Here is a 21,281-nt window from a genome sequence, read left to right as displayed (position 1 = left end):
AATTTCCACTCTCTTGTTTGCCAACCCCATAAGGTTCTTTGTTGTTAACTTATCTTTTCTGCATTTTTTCATGTTTTCAGTTGTACAAAAACCAGACTCTAAATGGCGAAAATAAAACAAACGCTTGACTATTACTCCCTATGTCCCAAAACTTTAGTCTTTTTGGAGTTTTGCACGGAGATTAAGAAATGTTAAGTAAAATCATTTTTACTCTTACTTTATTAAGAAAGAGAAAATATATTTAATTAATGCTTTAATTTTTGTAAGAGTACAAATAGTAAAGTATCACTAAATTTGCATTGGTTTCTTAAAAGGACTAAAGTTTTGGGAAAAAATTAAAAAGCTAAAAAGACTAAAGATTTGGGACGGAGGGAGTAATTTTTAGTTTTGAACTAGATCATTTTTGCCGGTATGATGTTTGGAAAGTCTCCAACATTTATTTGTAAAGAATGTGTAAAGTATTTATTTATAGTTCATTTAAAAAATGATTAGGATATGTGCTTTCATTATGTGTAAAGCACTCGGAAGTTGAAATCCAAGATATTCAGATGTCGATGTACTCGATACATTTTTACATCAACATCTTCAAAATATATTATTAAAAAAGTTCCGAAGTTATTAATTAAAATTATCTTTTAAAAGCAGAATTGGTGAACAAAAATGTTTAAATTAAATTTATTATTTTAAAAAACTAAATTTTCATACTTAATACTTTCTATTATAATATATAAATATATGAAAATGCTAAATAGTGCCCCGAGCGAGGGCACTGGTTAAACATTTAAAAATAGAAATCCTATTTCGAAATGCGTGTATTTAATACCTCAAAAGTATCAAAAGTTATCTTTTCAATATTAATTTTATTTTTTATTTCATTTTCTGGTATGTTTAACAAGTGTCTAGGGACACCGTTTATATAAAATCTTGTAAACATTTGGATTCAACGTAATGAGTTGTCTTATATGGATGATTGTTATTTTTGTATCTTTGCAGATACACTTATTAATGATTATGAAATTTTCTCATCCCACCCACTTACTTTTTAGTGTAAAATTTACACTATAAAAAATTCAGAAAATATTTTAGAATTGCTAGGGAGTAGGGAGATAGGGAAGAAAGTGAGTGAGTGTGATGAGAAAATTTCAATAATTAATGGCGCATTTTTACCCAAAAAAAAAAAGTTAATTACTTCTACATGTCTCTCTCTACATACAAACAGACGGAAACAAGATAGGCTATGCAACCACAAAAAACTAGAAAACATACAATACATTGTACTAATGACTACTTCATACGATGCAACTTACGAAATTTCAAACAAAAAAAATGATTGGTGTGTTTTTAGGTGAGCCATGAGGCTGTGGTTACCACCCACCATGGAAATGGTGTTTAATGTTAATTGAACGTGTAATAATTTTTTTTATAACAAGTATAATTCATAATCATATTTTTACGAAGGAGTACAATATTAGAGGGAGTGAAGAAGTGTGTAGGCATTTGCAGATCGTGTAACCTCTTAATCAGCCCTATAGAGAGCCAAACAAATGTTAAGATGCACTCTTGATTTTGAGATTTTGTGTTTTAATTCATGTCTTGAGTAGATACGAGAGCTTTATGTATCAGATATATAATGGGTATAGCTACCCTTAGGATCATTTCGTTGTAATCCTTTACTTTTTTGTGTTTAGACTCTCATGTTTATAAATAAAATACTTCCTCCATATCACTATATATATATATATATATATATATATATATATATATATATATATATATATATATATGTGCCTTTGACACTTTATTTATCGTATGAAAAAAATAAATTGAAGAATTGAAAGAAGGGAGAGTAATAAATAGTTAAAGATATAATAAGAAAAATAACATTAAATACTTCATTGATAATATAAAACGACATAGAGGTACAAGTTTTTTCTCAAAAATAACATATATTGTCGGAGGGAGTATAATATATTAATAGTGGCATAAATTTTTAATGCCATGTGTATTAATTATAACATTAGTATACCGTTTGAGATTATTGAAATCTTGTATATAAAAATTCAAAAAAAAATCACTTATTTATTTTTAAGGTGAATTTTGAGGGTGAGTTTTGTTACCATTGTAATCCTATTTAGTTCAATAAATTAATCTCTATAGTGATGCAAAAGATATTTATTCTTATTAAAAAAAATGTGTAAGTATTATTATGACAAGTGACATGACAAAAAAGTAGAGGCCTTAACTTAGCTCCACATACAAATGAAAAAAAAAAAATTTTCTTTTCCTTTTATCAATGGCTACGCTTTCTCACTACACTCTTCATCCTCTATCTTCATCTTCTTCTTCTTCAACCTTGATTCATCTTTCACCATGTTCTTCTACATCTTATCTTTCTCTTCCTCAACCTACATCTTTATCCAAAGTCTACTGCCCATCCTCCAAATGCAGAAGGAAACCAACAAAATCAAGATTCTTGATGATCATTGACCCAGTATTGCTGTTTAATGGCTTTGGTAGCACTTTCTACTTTGACACACAAACACTTCTTGCCACTGTTAGTGTTTTGGCTGCCATTGCTCTTTCTCTCTTCCTTGGCCTCAAGGTAACTAACAACTACACATTTTCTTATTTTAGTTTTTATCAAAATGTATTTTTTGTTTTGTTAATTCTTCTTTGCTAAATGCAAATTATACAATAGCAATACTTGTTTATATAGTTAGAGTCATTTCAAATTTAGCATATAAGCTCCTATGATCAAAGTAGAGTTGTTTGCTACGAAGCATAGACATAGATACGACACAATAATAATTTGAGTGTCTTGGAATTGGGAGTTGGATTTAACTCAATCATACAAAACCGGCTTATAAAGTAGAGACAACCCTCATCTTACAAACCAGTTATGTAGGTTTGAGTTAGAACTTTTGTAGGATTGAGTTAGGTCCAACACCCCATTCTAAGAGAAAGAATAAATTAATTGAATGTAATCACATGTATCGATGTTGCCGGTGTCGGACACCGACACATGGCAGACATCAGACAGACACACTTTAATTCAGAGTTGTTGATTCTACGTAGGTTGTTTGGTAGAGATTCTTATCTATGTTACTTCAAGTAGTGGCTCAGCTTATAGTTTGTAGCATATAATTTTTATCCTCATTATCTTAATTTAAAAAATTAAATATTAATTTTTTTTTGATCAAAAAATTAAAATTAAATATTAATTAAAAATATTATCTTATGTAATTTTTCTTTATCAGTTATTCAATCACTAATTTTACTAAACACCAAATTTAATCCGAAAGCTTATCTGTTTTTAGCTATAAGTTAGTTTATATGCTATCGGTTGCTTTTTACCAAACAGCCTTAGGTGTCTATGCTTTCAAAAATGTAATAATTATTTTAGCAGGTCCAATTTGACAAATTCCTTTTATTAAAGAGTTTGATTTTGATATACAATGTCACTGAATTTTTTACACCGTCAATCAATCTCATACTATCTTATAACCTATTACTTGATTTGTAAGATAGTTAAGATTAGAGTTAAACTTTAGTAAACTCTTTTATTAATAACTAGTAATAGACCCGTGCTATCGCACGGGTCGTAACGTTACGCCGATATTTTTAGAAGTTATACTTTGTTAATTACAATTGAAAAAAATGTTTTTTAAAGTTAGATTTATTTAATCAGTTATATGAATCAATAGTATAATTTGTTTCATATATGATTTATTTAGTATATATGATAGTTATTTTGAGATTGTTATGAATTTCACGAATCAGTAGCATAAGTTTTCCCATTTATGATTTATTTAGTATGGGTCTTGTTAACATGTGCCCTAGGCACATGTTAAGATATACCAAAATAGAAATTCAACATTTAATGATACAAGAAATTTAATGTTTCAAAAGACAAAATGCACAAATTAGCATTTAATAATTTCTATTTTTGTTTCCTTAACATGTGCCTTAAGGGCACAAGTTAACATTCTCCATTTAGTATATATGATAGTTATTTTGAGATTGTTATGAGTTCAATGAATCAGTAGCATAATTCGTCTCATGTATAATTTATTTACTATATATAATAGTTATTTTAAATTTTTTATGAGTTATAAGAATTAGTAACATAACAATCTTTTTTATGAGTTCAATGATTTGTAAGATAGTTAAGGTTAGAGTTAAACTTTAGTAAACTCTTTTATTAATAATGTTGTTTAGATTGCAGTATGTGCTGCTTCAATTCTGTGTTTTTGGGGTGGGGAATATGGTTTGAACGCAACTCTTCATATTCATTTAGGTATGTGTGTTTTATAGGACTCACATGCATTGCATACATAATTGTATCCAGATTTGCTTCTGGAAGTGTGTTTCCCTTGGTGACAATAAGATTGCTGATACTTTGTTTTGAACTTTTGGTAATGAGTGATGGGATTTTGCAGGGTGATCCGGTGTCCTGTGAGCGATGTGGTGGCAACGGTAATTATCTTTCTGCATTTGAACTTCAAAATTGATGTGTTTTGTTGTTGTTTTCTTATGCAAATTGTTCATGTTTTAAAGTATTAGCAGTGGGAACTAAGGTAATGACAAGTTACTTGTTTAGAAACGCTGACTTAACCAGGATATATAGCTGTCTGTTAAAATTTATTAGGAGGATTGAGTGAGCATAGTAGGATGATGCAAAAGAGAGGGTAGAGCGAAAACTTATTAGGAGGACTGAGTGAGCTTGCCTTTACGAGCCAACCAAAGATCAGTACATATGACGCAAACGTTAGGTAATAAAGAGTCACGGCTATTCCCTAACCTGCGTTACTCCCGGGAATATGCAGAAAAAGATTTTACTATTTTAGAGAGATTTTGAACTAAATTTGAAAATTTATAGATATGTCACTATTTTTATATAAGTGTATTTGAACATAATGCTTAGTAAGCTATTAAAAATTGCTCCCGTAAGACGATGCTTCATAGTATCCTATCCAACTAGCTACCATGTTTTTATTTTCCTTCCCTTTGTATTTCTGCTTTAACCTTTCAATGAAGTATCACTCTATAAATGGAGATTCATTGTATAGTAATGTATCACTATGAACTACCGACACAAACACAAATCACGAACACTAAACACGAAACCAATACTGACATGCAGGTACCTATAAAAATTTGAGAAAAATGGAAGTAATTGAATTGAACCGCATAAATGACTCGTGAGTGTCAGGCACCGAATTGGGCATGTCTACATAGGTCATTGGAATAGGGAAATTTGTATTAGTATTATTGACAGAAGTTACAATTTTAAATGCCATTTTGACAAGCAGGGGGAACAAAATGTGTTTTTTGCAATGATGGTAAGATGAAGCAAGAGACGGGGTTGGTTGACTGCAAAGTATGCAAGGGTTCAGGTATATCTCACTATGTTATTCTCACCAACATATAAAATGTTGTTATGATTGCTTTGTATATGTCACAAAAATTGCATTTAAGACAGTATTTTTACTTTTGGTGAGAAAACCAGTGTTGTCGAGTCTACGGCTGTATAGCGCAATTTGAATTGCTATTGTTTTGTGATACACTATTCAGTAAGAAATGTTGTTAAATAGGGACTATAGTCTATAGCTTAGTGGAATTTGAGCAAATTAATATTTTCTGCTATCTGCGATTGACAATAGTGGTGAACACCAACAAGACATTTCACAGTATAATCTACTAACGCCTGTGTCTAATTCACATCTTGTAGGATTGATACTCTGCAAGAAGTGTGCCGGTTCTGGCTATTCGCGAAGATTATGAGCTTTGAATTCCGCTCTATATCTTAAACCTTCTTCCTCTGACATCTGCAAGATCTTGTAACTATCTTATTGTTCATAGTTTTTTTTTTCCTATCTTTTTATGAATCTTTTTAATTATCATATAACTTTGGTAAAATATTTTGATGTGACCTTGATAATCGCTATTGAATATGAATAAAATTAATCAATATAATCTTGCGTTAAATTTCCGTGTGAATGAATATGAAACGAAGTTGTGGCACCGGTTGTTTGGTGCAGGGACCGATCCTGAAATTTAGTAAACATGGTACCAATTATATGAGTATATACTAGTTTTAGGTTCTGTTTCTTAAATAAGTAGAGGCTAATCAATTGGTAGATCCTAAATAATCAAATAAAAAAGAAACAAATATTGAGAAGATAGTGTAAATTGCTCTAAATGAGGTCTTATTGCCTTATTTGACTTCCTACACCTCTGCCTTGTTACAATTCAAGAACTCATTTTCTGGTGTTATCTAAGTTACATGTTATAACTAAGATCAGTCATATGATCATAGGCAAAAATCGGAAAAATACCATCGACTTCTAGGACTGAACAACTTTTATAATGTACCATACTATCATCATATAAAAAGGATAATTATTGAGGTTTTTTATCCTGTAATTTCATACTCAATATTTGATTTCATGGTTGTCAAACTCGCGGGTAAATTCATAGACTCGTACGAGTTTACGAGTCTAGGAAGCAAAAACAAGTAGAATCACACATAATCATTTTTGATAAACTCAGGTAGACTTGAGTATGCTTGTACAAAATCGTATAGATTCGCGAGTATATGGCGAGTTTACGAGTGTATAAGTTCTTTTGGACTAAGTTGAGCAAATTAAGGGGTTCTTGAAACTGTGTAAAATTTTCAAAATCAGTATAAAATATCTAATTTAATATATGTAAAATCTCCTCCATGCACTTGGTTTGTAAGAGGTGTCCAACTTGATCATTATGTACCATTGAAAAAGTCCAAGTCTCCACTTTTGGACACAATAAGTTGTCATATACTCCTGCAAATAAAGTTAGAACATGCAAAAATATATATTTCAAATTGAGTATTATATACGGTTCAAAAATCTTAGTCTTACTTATCTTAAAAATACACCAACGATTTCTATGGATGCTAATGAAGTAATGTTGTTGTCAATTATCCTATCACTATAATTGCATCCACGAAAATTCTTCCTGAAGTGCCCCATACGGTCGATGAAAAGCATCCCTTACTACAAAGACTCAATTATAATAAGACAAACTTATATGATTCTTTCCCATCTAATATCAATGCTAAGTTTCAGGTTATGATCCCTATATATAAATAAATAGAGGGTAATCAATTGGTATATCCAAAATATCAAATAAAAAAGAAATAATATCAAGTTACGACTTATATCGGTAGATAAACTTACATAAACTTAAAACAAGTCGATCCAAATGGTCCCTATGTACAATTGAAAAAGTCCAACTTGATCAATATACTAAATAAGGTCAGTATCGAATTTCCTAATTTCCTCTCTGTAAATTTCCTACCAAGTAAGGTCCAACTTGATTATTATGTACAATTGCAGAAGTCCAAGTCTCTACTTTTGGACACAATATGTTGTCATAAACACATGCAAATAAAGTTAGAACATTCAAAATTTCAACTTGAGTATTACATACACCGTTGAAAAATCTTAGTCTTACTTATCTTAAAAATACACCAATTGGTAAAACATTTCTATGGATGCTAATGGATTAATGTTATTGTCAATTGGTAAAACATTTCTTTGGCCATTCCTAAGGAAGAATGTTAGTAAGCACACAAATAGTTGAATTAGGGTTAAGACGTCTTATGTGAGGTGAGTTCGATTTTAGACGACCAGGGAATGAGTTCGACGAATATTAGTTGAACTAAAATAGTCGAATTAGAGTTAATTCGTCTTAAGTGGTGCGAGTTCGATTTTAGACGAGCAAGGAATGAGTTTGATGAATATTTTTTGAACTAAAATAGTCGAATTAGAGTTAATTCATCTTAAGTGACACGAGTTATATAGTTTAGATGAGCAAGGAGTGGGTTAGAGGAATATTAGTTAAACTAAAATAGTCTAATTAGAGTTAATTCATCTTAAGTGGCACGAGTTCTAGTTTAGATGAGGAAGGAATGAGTTCGACAAATTTTAGTTGAACTAAAATAGTCGAATTATAGTTAATTCGTCTTAAGTGGCGCAAGTTATATAGTTTAGATGAGCAAAAAATGAGTTAGAGGAATATTAGTTAAACTAAAATAGTCGAATTAGAATTAATTCGTCTTAAGTGGCGCGGATTCTAGTTTAGATGAGTAAGGAATTCGTCTTAAAATAAAAATATTTCTTAATCAAAATGTTAATTTTTTTAATAAAGTAGCTTAATCATTTTTTAATAAATAAAGTGGATGTGTATATTAAATATTTTTTGAAGTAATTTTTCTAAACAAGAATTTATAATATAGCAACAAGAGTTTTCTTAAGACACATATTAAGGATATCAATAAGTTATTCTGAGTTTAACTCAATTGATAGAAAAATTTTATTATATATGTAGAAGTCGTTCGGATTTTATACTCTTTACTTATTTATTTTAAGAGTGAAATTTTTAACCACTAAACTACTTAAAAGAAATAAATATTAAAATTTAGATCCAAGTAATTGCTAACCTTTAAGGTACCCCAAGTTTTATTTTTAAAAAAAAAATATGAAAGCCGTACTCTTTTGATTTAACTTTTAAAATTTATTAAAAAAATGTTAGAACATTCAAAAACATTTCAAATTGAGTATTATATACGGTTCAAAAATCTTGGTCTTACTTATCTTAAAAATACACCATATATTTCTACTGATGCTAATGAATTAATGTTATTGTCAATTATCCTATCACTATAAGTATAATTGCAACCACAAAAACTCCTTCTATTGGAGTGCTCCATACGGTCGATGAAAAGCATCCCTTGCTACAAAACAAAAGCACGCCGAGACTCAATTATATATAAATAAATTGAGGGTAATCAATTGGTATATCCAAAATCATCATCAGGTAAAAAAGAAATAATATCAAGTTGCTCTAAATGGCCTCCTTTTTTATTCTATTGCCTTCTTTTACCATTCACTTCTTCTCCTTGTTGTTGCTTACAAACTTTACTTCCTACACATTCTCATTATGCAACCATCATGACAGCTCTGCCTTGTTACAATTCAAGAACTCATTTTTTGTCAACACTTCATCTACACCTTCCGATACTTTTTGGTTCTATAAGTGTTCCTCTTTTTCTTTCAAAACAGAAACTTGGAAAAACAATACAGATTGTTGTGAGTGGGATGGTGTCACGTGTGACACCGTGTCAGATTATGTGATTGGTCTGGACCTTAGTTGCAACAATCTGAAAGGTGAATTACATCCCAATAGCACTATCTTCCAGCTTAAACATCTTCAACAACTCAACTTGGCTTTTAATCATTTTTTCCCTTCTTCATTGCATGCTGGTATTGGGGATTTAGTGAATCTCACACATCTAAATGTGTCATACTGTTACCTCAGTGGTAATATTCCCTCCACAATCTCTCATTTGTCAAAATTAATATCACTTGATCTTAGACGTGACATGTACCGCAGGGGATTGAAACTCAATCCATTGACATGGAAGAAACTCATTCATAATGCTACTAATTTAAGGGAGCTTTATCTTGATCATGTGAATATGTCCTCAATCAAAGAGAGCTCTTTGTCTATGCTAAAGAATTTGTCATCCTCTTTGGTTTCTCTTAGCCTATCATATACTAAATTGCAAGGAAATTTGTCTAGTGACGTCCTCTCTTTACCCAACCTTCAAAAACTAGATTTGTCATATAATTACCTTATTGGTCAACTTCCAAAGTCCAACTGGAGCATGCCTCTAAGGTACTTGGACCTCTCTTACACTTCTTTCTCAAGTGAAATTCCTTATTCCATAGCTCAATTGAAGTCTCTTACTCATTTATCCCTTCAAGAATGCAATTTAGATGGGACGATTCCTCTATCTTTCTGGAACCTCACCCAACTAACATATTTGGAACTTTCCGGTAACAACCTAACAGGCGAGGTTCCATCATCATTTTTTCATCTATCTCAGCTTTCTCATTTAGGTTTATCATTTAATAAACTAGTTGGTCCAATTCCAAATGAAATCATAAAACATTCAAAATTGAGCTATTTGGATTTAGGTTCTAACATGTTAAGTGGAACAATTCCGCATTGGTGTTATAATTTGCCTTCGTTGTTACTGTTGCGCCTCAGCAACAACCACCTCACAGATTTCATTGGTGAGTTCACAACTTATTCTCTGCAATATTTGGGTCTCTCTAATAACAACCTACATGGTCATTTTCCAAATTCAATATTTGAACTCCGGAATCTTACCAGCTTAGATTTGTCATCAACAAACTTGAGTGGTGTTGTGGATTTTCACCAATTTTCAATATTTAAATATCTATATTACCTCAATCTTTCACACAATAGTTTTCTTTCCATCAACATTGATAGCAAAGTTAAATCCATCTCATCAACTTACCTTGAACAGTTAGATTTATCTTTTAGTAATGCGAATGGTTTTCCTAAATTCCTTGTACGACAACCATATCTACAAATATTAGATCTATCCCATAATAACATTCATGAGAAAATTCCGACATGGTTTCATAACCTCTTAAACTCATCGGAACACATTTATTACATTGATCTTAGTTTCAACAAGTTGCAAGGAAATCTTCCAATTCCACCCTATGGCATTAATTACTTTTTACTCTCAAATAACAACTTCAAAGGAGACATTTCTTCAACATTCTGCAATGCAACTTCCCTCATGATACTCAACTTGGCTAACAACAACTTAACAGGCATGATTCCACAATGCCTAGGCACATTTTCTTTTCTTTCTGTATTGGATTTGCATATGAATTACCTTTATGGAAGCATGCCTAGAAACTTTTCCAAAGAAAATTCATTTGAGACTATAAAGTTGAATGACAATCAATTGGAAGGACCATTACCACACTCTTTGGCTCAATGTAGATTTCTTCAAGTTTTGGATCTTGGAGACAACATCATAGAGGATGTATTTCCCAATTGGCTAGGAATTCTACCAGAGTTACAAGTACTTAGTTTAAGATCAAATAAATTTTATGGTACAATCACATGTTCTAACACCAAAGATCCTTTTCCCAAGTTGAGAATTTTTGATGTCTCTAACAACAATTTTAGTGGTCCATTGCCAACATCATGTATTAAGAACTTTCAAGGAATGATGAACGTGAATGACAGCCAACTTGGTTTGCAATACATGGTTACGTCCTATTACTATAAAGATTCTGTGGTGGTCATAATGAAAGGTTTTTATATGGAGCTCACAAAGATATTGAATATTTTCACAACTATTGATTTATCAAATAACATGTTTGAAGGTGAAATTCCACAACTCATTGGAGATTTAAAATTTCTCAAAGGCCTTAACCTTTCAAACAATGGAATCACAGGTACCATTCCACAGTCATTGAGTTATTTGAGAAATTTGGAGTGGCTGGACCTCTCAAGGAATCAGTTGAAGGGTGAGATCCCTATGGCTCTCACAAATATGAATTTTCTCTCATTCTTGAACCTTTCACAAAACCATCTAGAGGGAATGATACCTACGGGTCAACAGTTTGATACATTTGGAAATGATTCCTATGAAGGAAATACAATGTTATGTGGATTACCATTGTCCAAATCATGCAAAAAAGATAAAAATTGGCCACCACATTCAACATCTGAAGATGAAGAGGAATCAGGATTTGGTTGGAAAGCAGTAGCAATAGGATATGCCTGTGGTGCAATATCTGGGTTGTTGTTGGGACACAATGTATTCTTCTTTGGGAAACCTGAATGGCTTGCAAGACTTGTTGAACAAATGTTTAACATGAGACTGAAGAGAAGAAACAACCGATCCGGTGCAAATCGCAGAAGAATGAATTAATTTGATGTTGGTCTTTTAGAAAATATAGATACGTTTGTTTGTAATTTCAACTTTTCTGTTTGAGTAATGTTTTATTATTTCAAACTTCAAAAAAAAAAATGTTGTATTATTTCAACTTTTAAAATTAGTATGTTTAGTTTATTTCAAGTTGCTATAAAAATAAGAAAATTAAGGATCATTTGGTTTCATGTTATTTTCATGATTTTATTATGCATATACTTTCTAAAGTTGGTGCGTGACATGAATGCCTTTATATCTTTTGAAGAATGTATGAAGTTATTGTATCCATATCCTGAAGTTGTCAATAAATGTTGATATTTTAATTTTTTTTGTACACAACTTATGGTCTACTTAATGCTACTTGTGTCATTCATTTATAGTTCGGAATCTTCGGATGATTAGAGAAAAGTGAACATTCAACATTCTAAATGATTTAAATATTTCATTTCTCAATAATGCATGAACTTGGTTTAAGTCTGATAGAAAACTTAAACTCAACAACCAATATTCTTATTATGTTCAACAGGTCAGCTGGCAGTTTCCATAATCCAGTTATGTCTTCTTGGGCTTGGGTCTTCAGAGATGATCAGGATCGTTGGCTTTACAGTTTTACAAAGAATCTCGATTTTTGAAATAAGGGTATTGCAAAGATTCCTGTTTACTGTGATTCTAAAGTTGTTGAACAATTGGTTACTCAAGGATGCATTGATTTCCATCCATTTTCCGCTATGGTTCAATCCGGAAAGGATCTGTTTCCTCGCAGGTGGGAAGTGGCGTATATCATATTTATATATATAGTTGCGGATTGATTACCAAACATTGACTCCCCTCCTTTGGAATTAAAAAAAAAAAAACAGAAATCTCCCTCCCTCCCTCCCTCCTAAATGAGTGATTTCACTGTCAATTATTAAAAATAAAACAAGACGCTAGTAAATTTGATACACAAAAAAAATAGATAAAAAAAACTTATTAAGATTTGACCTGAATACTGCTCCTATCAATCTTACTTTGCATATTTTTTATATACAAAAGAAAACCTGGAAATCATTGTGCAGTGTTCACAAGAGTGACTTGTGAACCAACCATGCACTTCTCATTAAGCTCCAACACCAACTTGGTCTCTTACTTCAACCCTTCTCATAAAATTGATAAGCCATTAAACCCTTTTGTTCATCTTGGAGACGGAAAAACTTAAGGTTCAAGGTATGAGTTCAATCAACTACTAATCAAAGACAGTAATATACTAACAAAAATACTGAATTGTCCCTCTCACCCTTAATTTTTTGGTTTTTGTTGTTGCTTTGCATTTTGAATAATTGGGGGTATTTTTGTCATATTTGGCACAAAAGCTCCACAATGCTCCTCAAAGATTTTCTGTAACTCTTCCCAAATTGCCCTTTTCCGTTTTTTTGCCTTATAACCCCACAAAATTGGAGTTCTCTACCACTCAAAAGTTGCATGATAAATTTCAAAAAGCAAGGTTATATCTGGTATTTCATAAGCTACTTACACACTGTCCAATGTTAGAAGATTTCAATTTCAAATTTCATATTCTCCCTCTTTTTCTTCCTTTATAATCAATTTGTGTTTTCTGTCTCTTAATCTACTCATATTCATGTTCTATCTTCTCTTTCATTTTCTCTTTTCTTCTGCATATTTTTTCCTTACTACTAATGTTTGTTCTTCTTATTTTGCAGAGAAAGAAGAATAAAAGAAAATGAAATCTTCACAAAGGTATGTCCTAAAAAAACTCGCATTTTCTTTGTTCATCTATTTTTTCTATCTTTTATAACATGTTTTTAACAAACATATTTTTTCTTCAACTTTCCTTTACATCAATGATTCTATAGAATAAAAACAACTAATAACAATTATTTTTGAAAAAAAAAATTGTTGCAGAAAATAAATAAGAGCTTAGAAGATGCACTTCTCCAAAAATAAATAAAAAGTCAAGCAAATGAATATCAATCTTCACTAATTTCTTTTTCATTAAACAAAAAACAGCAGCACCACATACTTATCAAAAGCATTGTTATCATTTTATTTTTCACTAATTAATGCAATAATATGTTTTTTCCTTTCAGGATACATAAAGATACAAACAAAAATAAGAAGAAAACAAGAAACAGAGGTAAAAACAACTGCTTAACACTTTTTTGGCTCAATATTATTTTTTTTAGCTTTTTTATTTTTTCATTCAAAATTTTCTTTTACACTAATCAATGTAACAATTTTTTTTCTTTTAAGATACATACAGATACAAATAAATATGAGGAGGAAAAAAAGAAAGAAAGTTTGATTTAGGTAAAAATAACTTAATATTTATTGATGTTCAATATTGTTTTTAAATTTTAATTAAACATGCTGTTATGAAGAATAAAAATAAGTACTAACAATTTTATTTGGACAAAAATTGGTTGCAAAAGATAGAGCTTAGAAGATTTCAAAAATAAAATAAAATAAAATAATGATTTTAATAAATAAATAAATAAAAATTAACGGATCTAAAAACAAATAGAAGAAAAGAGCTAGAGAAGTTGAGTTTGTGACTTTCATTAAAGTAATTGTTTTTCTATGAACATTTTTTAAATAACATTTTGTAGAATGAAAACAACTACTAACATTTATTAAGTAATTAAAAAAAAATGTGGCGGAATAATAAGAGCTTGGTAGGTTTCAAACTAGAAAATAACCTTGCTATATTGTTTTAAAAAGACCTTGCAGTAATAATTTTAAACATGAAATTAAATTAAATAAATATGAGTGTTTCTTTATAGATATGAACATAGATATAAAAAAATTACTTTACCAGCAAAAAATATTCCTTTAATTTCTCTGATTTTGTTGTTGTTAAACTAGGAGCTTAGACAAAGAAGCAAACCTCTCATACAAAGATGTAAAAAGAAAAGAAAGTATGTTTCTGGCACAATGATACAATTTCTAGCACGATTCTGATTCGGTGGTTACATTTTCCGGGGCGGTGGCTACATTTTCCGGCGCGGTGGCTATTGGCAAATGTATTCCGATCTTAATTTTTCGTTCTGGATTTTGTGGATGAGAAGGAGGAGAGCCTTTTTATAGTGATGATTTTTTAAATGGTGGTGTGTGGTGATCAAAATCTAGATCTAAACAAATTGAAAGCACCACTCTAACAACAACAAAAAAGCAAAACAAAAGATAAAGATAAAGAAGAAGGTTGAATAGGAAGATAGAGGATGAGATTTGATGGTAGGAAAATCAAGTTGGAGGCATTGGATTTGGTGGCCGGCGGCTAGGGTTTGTTTGTGGAAAACAACTTCTCAAAACTTCTTTCTTGAAGAGAGAGAAAGAAATTAACAAATGTTATGGATTTGTGAAATAAAAAATACGTTAGAGAAAATAGAATGAATCCTATGGACTTCAAATAAAATTAAATCTAGCCTATGGACTCCAAAACAAAATTCAATTGAGTTAATTTCCAATTTTTAATACAATTAAATGAGAGCAAAACTTCTCAAGAAATTGCTTAAAAAAAAAAACTTCTCAAGAAAAAAATTTAATTAATATATTCTAGATACCTCTTACAATATTTAAATTAATGTTTTTTTGTCAATTTTTTTTTACGTAAACTTAATGTTATATATAGGACAAATTGATAATGTTTTAAAAATAATTACTTACTCTGTCCCAAAATATAAGTAAAAAGGGGTACATTCACTTTTGTTAATCACTTTTTACTTATATTATGGGACGGATGAAGTATTATACATCAAAAAGTTAAATGTAAATCGTTTGATGTTAATCAGACGACTCTAATGCACCGACTACATCAAATTGAATGCATTGAATCCATTTGAGATATAACCAAAAATAAGAAAGAGAGATGTGATTTGTAGATAGATTACAAATTTACGGCCATACTGTAACACACCATTTGTTAACATAGCTTGATTGGTCATGTCATAGGCCCTCTATCCCATTTGAGTTGCACAGTAACAAAAAGTAATCCACAAGTCTTACTATATCCAATTTCCACTCCAAAAATACTACTTTTTGCTGAATTTGCAAAAAATAAATAAATAAATAAAACTACAAGTAAAAATTTTATATTGAAAAAAAAAACTATTTTGACTTTTAAAAAAATTGAATGTATAATTTTTAAGAACTTTTTATATTGAGTCTCTTAACATGTGTCATAAGAATACACATTAAACTTTTCCATTTTTTAATTACTTAGACATTTCCGGTTTATAAACTAAACATATTTTTTTTTATTAAATAATATGTATTATTTTTTCCTAAAGGTCACCAGAATAAGGTTGGTTGTGACTGGATGGAAGTAGTTTGGTGGTTCATGGCTATAGAGATAGATGTGTGTGTATTGAGGGATTTAGATCCTCTCCAATTATTCTCTCATGTTTTCTCTCATTTTGTTAATCTAATGGTTGACAAATCCTCCTACTATGTACAATTTATTTTCTTTTTCTTTTGGTAACATTAGACAGTGGAATAAGGGAATTGGAGAATGCAAATAAATTTTTTTTTATAACTAATTTATTAATATAATAATAACTCTTCACAAAAAATTTAAAAAATATAATAACTTCTTATAAAACAAAAGAAGAAATAACTTACTCTCTCCATCACATATTATAAAGAGTTTAATTTTGAGCATTATTAATGTAAAGTTATTTTATACATGTATTTAATAATGCGTTATCATGTCGTTAAATGAATGAATACGCAACGTATTGAAAAACACATTTAATTATGTATAAAAATAGTTGAATAAAATCAAATATTATATCGATTTTTATTAGTATACAAACACTTTTTTTAACAAATTTATCAGATTTAATATTTACAATTCAAAACTACTGTATTATATACAGGACAATAAGTTGTTGCTCATAAACTTTCCAAAATAATAATATATGTGGAGAAAATTTTCTTGATAAATCTTTTAGAATAACTATTATATATTATTGTACATGTTGCTCATATTTTAATTATAATAATTATTATACACAGGATAAGTTATCGCCTGTAATTTTTTAAATCGCTATTATACATGGGGAGATGACCAATTTTAACTACTAAAATTAAATGATAAATTATTAAAAAATTAATACCTATATCAATTGATAAAATTTTAAAATACTTATCATACACAGGACAAATTTTCCGATCATTTTTTAAAATCGCTATTATATGCCATAAGATGGTCAATTTTAACTTCATTTTTTTTTTATAATTGTATTTTAATGTGTAGTCAAATTTTATATGCCTATATATATTCTAGGCAATTTCCCTGATAATCCAATTTTTCAAAATTATTTTATACTTCCTCCGGTCCTAAATATAAGAGAGGATTTACTTTTTAGATTTATTTAGAATTTAATGTATTTGATTTATATTATAGGCTAGATACATTGCATTCTCAATGTATCTAAAAAGTAAATTTTCTCTTATATTTAGGACTGGAAGGAGTACATAAATTCAATCAAATTGTAATGTGTAAAATCTATTTGAAATAAACATGAAGAGGAGAATGAACCATTTTTCAAGCTAAGCTCCTTTTAAAAATCTATTTGGACAAAAATATTGAGAATAATGAGAAGATGAAAACTATGTAATTTTTTTTCATAAAGGTGACCGGAAAAATTGGCCGGAAATTGGGTGTTTGGGTTGAGTTTGGAGATATCAAGAGAGAAAGAGAGAAAGAAGGCGTTTGAGTTGAGAAAGAAAAACGAAAGAGATAATGTTAAATGTTGAAGTGTGATATACATCACACTGTTGTACTAAAATGCAGATTGTTTTATTTTTTTGACGAATTGAGTGCAGATTGTTTAATCCTATGTAAAAGTTTATTATAATTTATAACCATGTACTAAAGTAAGTACTCCTACTCTAAGGGATAAATAAATAATAGTAGTAATAGTGAAAACAGATTCACGGTTCACCAACCGTAAAAGAAAAGTAATAAAAGAGGTTGACTTTTATTTAATTTGTTTTTATGTAAAAAAAAACTACTTTTTTTTTATACTTCATCCGTCCCAAAATAAATGACTTAATATTTACTTTGCGTACTACTCCCTATGTCCCAACAAAGAGTGACACAGTTGATCGTTTCACGTCGATCCATAACTTTGACGATTAATATTTATATGATATACTTTGACGATATTTTTCTACTAATATGTATATGAAAATATTAGCATATGAGATATTTGAATTATCTCGATGAATATTTCTAAAATATATAATTTTTAATAATAGATAGCTTAAGATATTTATGATTAAATATTTTTGTACATCGGCAAACGTTAAGGTGGTCAAAATAGGTCATTTATTTTGGGACATAGTGAGTATTTTACTTCTCCCTCCATCCCAAAGTAAGTGTCGAAGTTGTATTGGTGCACACCTGCCGATCCATAATTTAGAACTTTATTATCTTTCGTTGTGTATTATTAAAAATTATTAAAAGTTGATATTTTGAAATATCGATACAAATCTAACAAAATATTATATACTAATATTTATCTTTATATATTTATAAAATAAGATAGTCAAAGTAGCCGATAAAATTTACGGGAGAAGCTGATAAAATTTAAAATTACCTTACAAATTTTTGAATTATTGTTATACTCCAAAGAGGAATATCTTTTTGACTTATTCTATTTTACTTCAATCAAGGTCAGAATATTGACCTTCCCTATGCCCTTTTTCCTGTAACATTTGAGTTGTCACAGTAAAAAAAATCACTCCACAAGTCTTACTATGTCCAATTTCCATTCCAAAAGTACTACTTTTTGCAAATGAAACAAACCCAATGGAAAAATAGCAGTACTACTTTATGCTCTAACACATCCAATCTCATTATTTATTTTCATTTTTTCTTGAACACTACTTCGTTGATTTTAATTACTTTGCATATTAAAATTCAAATTTCTCCTTTCCCTCATTTTCTCCCTATAAATTCAATTTCGTTTAAATTTCAAATACAAATATATAACTCAGTTTACCTAACTAATTTAAATGTTAATTTATCTAAATTGTATATAATTCATTTTTTTTTGTTTTTGAATCAATATAGTCAATTTTTTTACTCAATATATAATCCTTGTTTTAAGAAATCTAAAAGTGAAAATTTTGTATTGGAAAGAGAAATATTATTTTGACTTTTAAAAAATTGAATGTATCATTTTTAAGATTTTATTTTATCGAGTATGTTAACATGTGCCATAATAATATAGTTAAACTTTTCTATTTTTTAATTACTTAAGATATTTGCGATTTATAAAGTAAACATATTTTTTTTTTATTAAATAATTGTAGTAAGTTGATAAGACTTATCCAATGCAATAAAGACAGCAACAAATGTCATTTACATGATATTCATCTAATCCTGCCGAAGCATGCCGATCTACGGTGTTTTTTAATTTAAGAAAAGCTAAATACTACTAATTCGTATCGGACTAATTATAATTTAAACTAACGCGACGAAACAAGTTATCGCATATATAAATTTAAAATTATTGTCATAAACAAATTATAATCAAAAGTTCACATTCAAATTTCATTGAATAACCGATATATCTGATCATTTTTATTATAGACTAGATACATGCACTACATGTTTTTGAGCAATAGTGGTAGACGAATGGTAAATGATTGGGCTTCAATGTTTGTTATATTGCATTCACGTTAATAAAACATATGAATTTAATTTATATGCACCGTTAGTGTAAAATTATTTTACACATGCGTCCAATAATATACCGACACATCATGTATGGTAATTAAAAACACATGATGTGGCAACACATCATTAATGTATGTGTAAAAAATCTTTCTACATATTTAAGTGCACAACAATTAAACTCTAAACATATGTCCTAAACAATAAAAATTAAAAAACTCTTAAAATAATTTTTTTTACATTAGTTACAACAAGACATTATCTATAAATTGCGGACCCGGATTCTGTGCAGTCATGCAGTCAATCACTTTATGATCGTCCGATCAAGATCGGACGATCATGATTTAACAACGATATTTTTTACAATATTTATTTAAACTGTCCGATCGTGATCGGACGCCTATCAAATGACTGCACTAAAAATTTGAATGCACCTAATCTAATTCCATAAATTGCAACTCGAGTAGGGTCTTAACTTCCAACAATATTAAGTTCAATTATAAGGGTCTTTACTAAAAAATGGCCAATTTAATCCCACTATTTTTTTTTTGTTTTTCAATCCCACTATTTTTCAAATACCGAAAGAGACACGTGTTCAATTGTTCGTTGGCATGATCAAGTAAGTTCTATTAAGTATATTTCAAATTTACATTTTCTCATTTAATTTATTTTGTTAACCTCCTTTATATACTAGGACTTATTGTCCCTGTTCCACTCCAACTTCACATTAGTCACACCAGTCTCTCCTATGCATTTAATAAAAGCAGTTTAGGTTTACCCCTACCTTGATCACAGGCTTCGGTTACCGATGAAAACAATCACCTTTTAGCACTATTACTTTACGTAAATTATTACCTTCCTTAGTTAATCAATTCAAGGCACAAGGACAACCTTTGAACCACTAAATCTATGAAGAGCCAAATTAAAAAATGTCAAAGTTCCCTCCATTATTTGATTTTTTCCAATCTCCAATAACTTACTCCTACTTCTTTTGTCAAAAAAAAAACTAATAATTTACTCATACTTCTTTTGTAAAAAAAAAGTTACTCCTACTTAAAAAAAAAAACTTACTCCCTCCTTCCCGAGTTTAATTTATGTACATTGTTAATGTAAAATTATTTTATACATGCATATAATAATATGTTGTCATGTCGTTTAATGAATGTTATATGTCATGTGATTTAAAACACATTATATGAGATATTAATATATTATTGAATGTATGTTTAAAATAATTTTACGCCGATGGTGTATATAAATTAAATTCTATTATAAACAAAAAAATCACAATTATTAATAAAAGTCAAATATAATAATGAGAAATACGACTTTTTATGTTTTCCTTAAAATAAGTTTCATCAGAACAATGTGTGTTACTTGAAATATGACTTTTAAATACAATGTTTGTAACTAAATAAAAGTGACTTTTTTATAAGCAAATAAAAGATTAATACAACTCATTTTAACTTCTGGGTCGGATAGAGTTGAGCTTGGTGCCAATTTTGAGCAATAGGAATGGTAAAATATTGAACTTCAATCAAATCATACAAACTTACGGTGTGTGTGTGTGTGTGTGTATATATATATATATATATATATATATATATATATATATATATATATATATATATATATATATATATATATGTGTGTGTGTGTGTGTGTGTGTGTGTTGGAAACACACAAATAAAAATTAGCTAATAAGACCATCTTCAAGGGTGTAGTACCTATTAGGTACTTATGATACTTATTAAGTATTATCATTGAAGTATCACCAATTTGAGTATTTAT

At 29.4% G+C, this 21,281-nt stretch overlaps 2 protein-coding genes and 2 long non-coding RNA genes across 4 annotated transcripts; all 4 read left to right on the top strand.

Annotated features, from left to right (window-relative positions):
• Positions 1-2,236: 2,236 nt before the first annotated feature.
• On the top strand, positions 2,237-5,971 carry LOC123882467 (protein BUNDLE SHEATH DEFECTIVE 2, chloroplastic-like). Its single transcript, XM_045931326.1, has 4 exons — positions 2,237-2,602; positions 4,440-4,476; positions 5,313-5,396; positions 5,732-5,971. Exons 1-4 carry the CDS (start codon positions 2,294-2,296, stop codon positions 5,782-5,784), a joined length of 483 nt encoding a protein of 160 aa, XP_045787282.1. The 5' UTR covers positions 2,237-2,293; the 3' UTR covers positions 5,785-5,971.
• Positions 5,972-8,725: 2,754 nt separating this feature from the next.
• On the top strand, positions 8,726-11,859 carry LOC123923372 (receptor-like protein 7). The gene has a single exon (XM_045976060.1). It carries the CDS (start codon positions 8,891-8,893, stop codon positions 11,807-11,809), a length of 2,919 nt encoding a protein of 972 aa, XP_045832016.1. The 5' UTR covers positions 8,726-8,890; the 3' UTR covers positions 11,810-11,859.
• A 1,584-nt stretch (positions 11,860-13,443) lies between these two features.
• Positions 13,444-13,912, top strand: LOC123923374. Its single transcript, XR_006814377.1, has 2 exons — positions 13,444-13,543; positions 13,709-13,912. It is a non-coding gene; the product is annotated as an uncharacterized LOC123923374 (long non-coding RNA).
• A 7-nt stretch (positions 13,913-13,919) lies between these two features.
• Positions 13,920-14,718, top strand: LOC123923373. The gene is made up of 3 exons (XR_006814376.1): positions 13,920-13,940; positions 14,057-14,113; positions 14,669-14,718. It is a non-coding gene; the product is annotated as an uncharacterized LOC123923373 (long non-coding RNA).
• The last annotated feature ends 6,563 nt before the right edge of the window (positions 14,719-21,281 follow it).

Source organism: Trifolium pratense, linkage group LG4, assembly GCF_020283565.1.
Source record: "Trifolium pratense cultivar HEN17-A07 linkage group LG4, ARS_RC_1.1, whole genome shotgun sequence".
Classification (NCBI taxonomy): Eukaryota; Viridiplantae; Streptophyta; class Magnoliopsida; order Fabales; family Fabaceae; genus Trifolium; species Trifolium pratense.
This window is presented reverse-complemented; position numbering and strand designations above follow the sequence as displayed.

Bases quoted from the DNA above. Each gene is read 5' to 3' on its own strand.
- LOC123882467 (XM_045931326.1), top strand. From the start codon at position 2,294: ATGGCTACGCTTTCTCACTACACTCTTCATCCTCTATCTTCATCTTCT. The intron at 2,603-4,439 runs GTAACTAACAAC...GGGATTTTGCAG, and splicing joins CTCTCTTCCTTGGCCTCAAG to GGTGATCCGGTGTCCTGTGA. The intron at 4,477-5,312 runs GTAATTATCTTT...TTTGACAAGCAG, and splicing joins TGAGCGATGTGGTGGCAACG to GGGGAACAAAATGTGTTTTT.
- LOC123923372 (XM_045976060.1), top strand. From the start codon at position 8,891: ATGGCCTCCTTTTTTATTCTATTGCCTTCTTTTACCATTCACTTCTTC.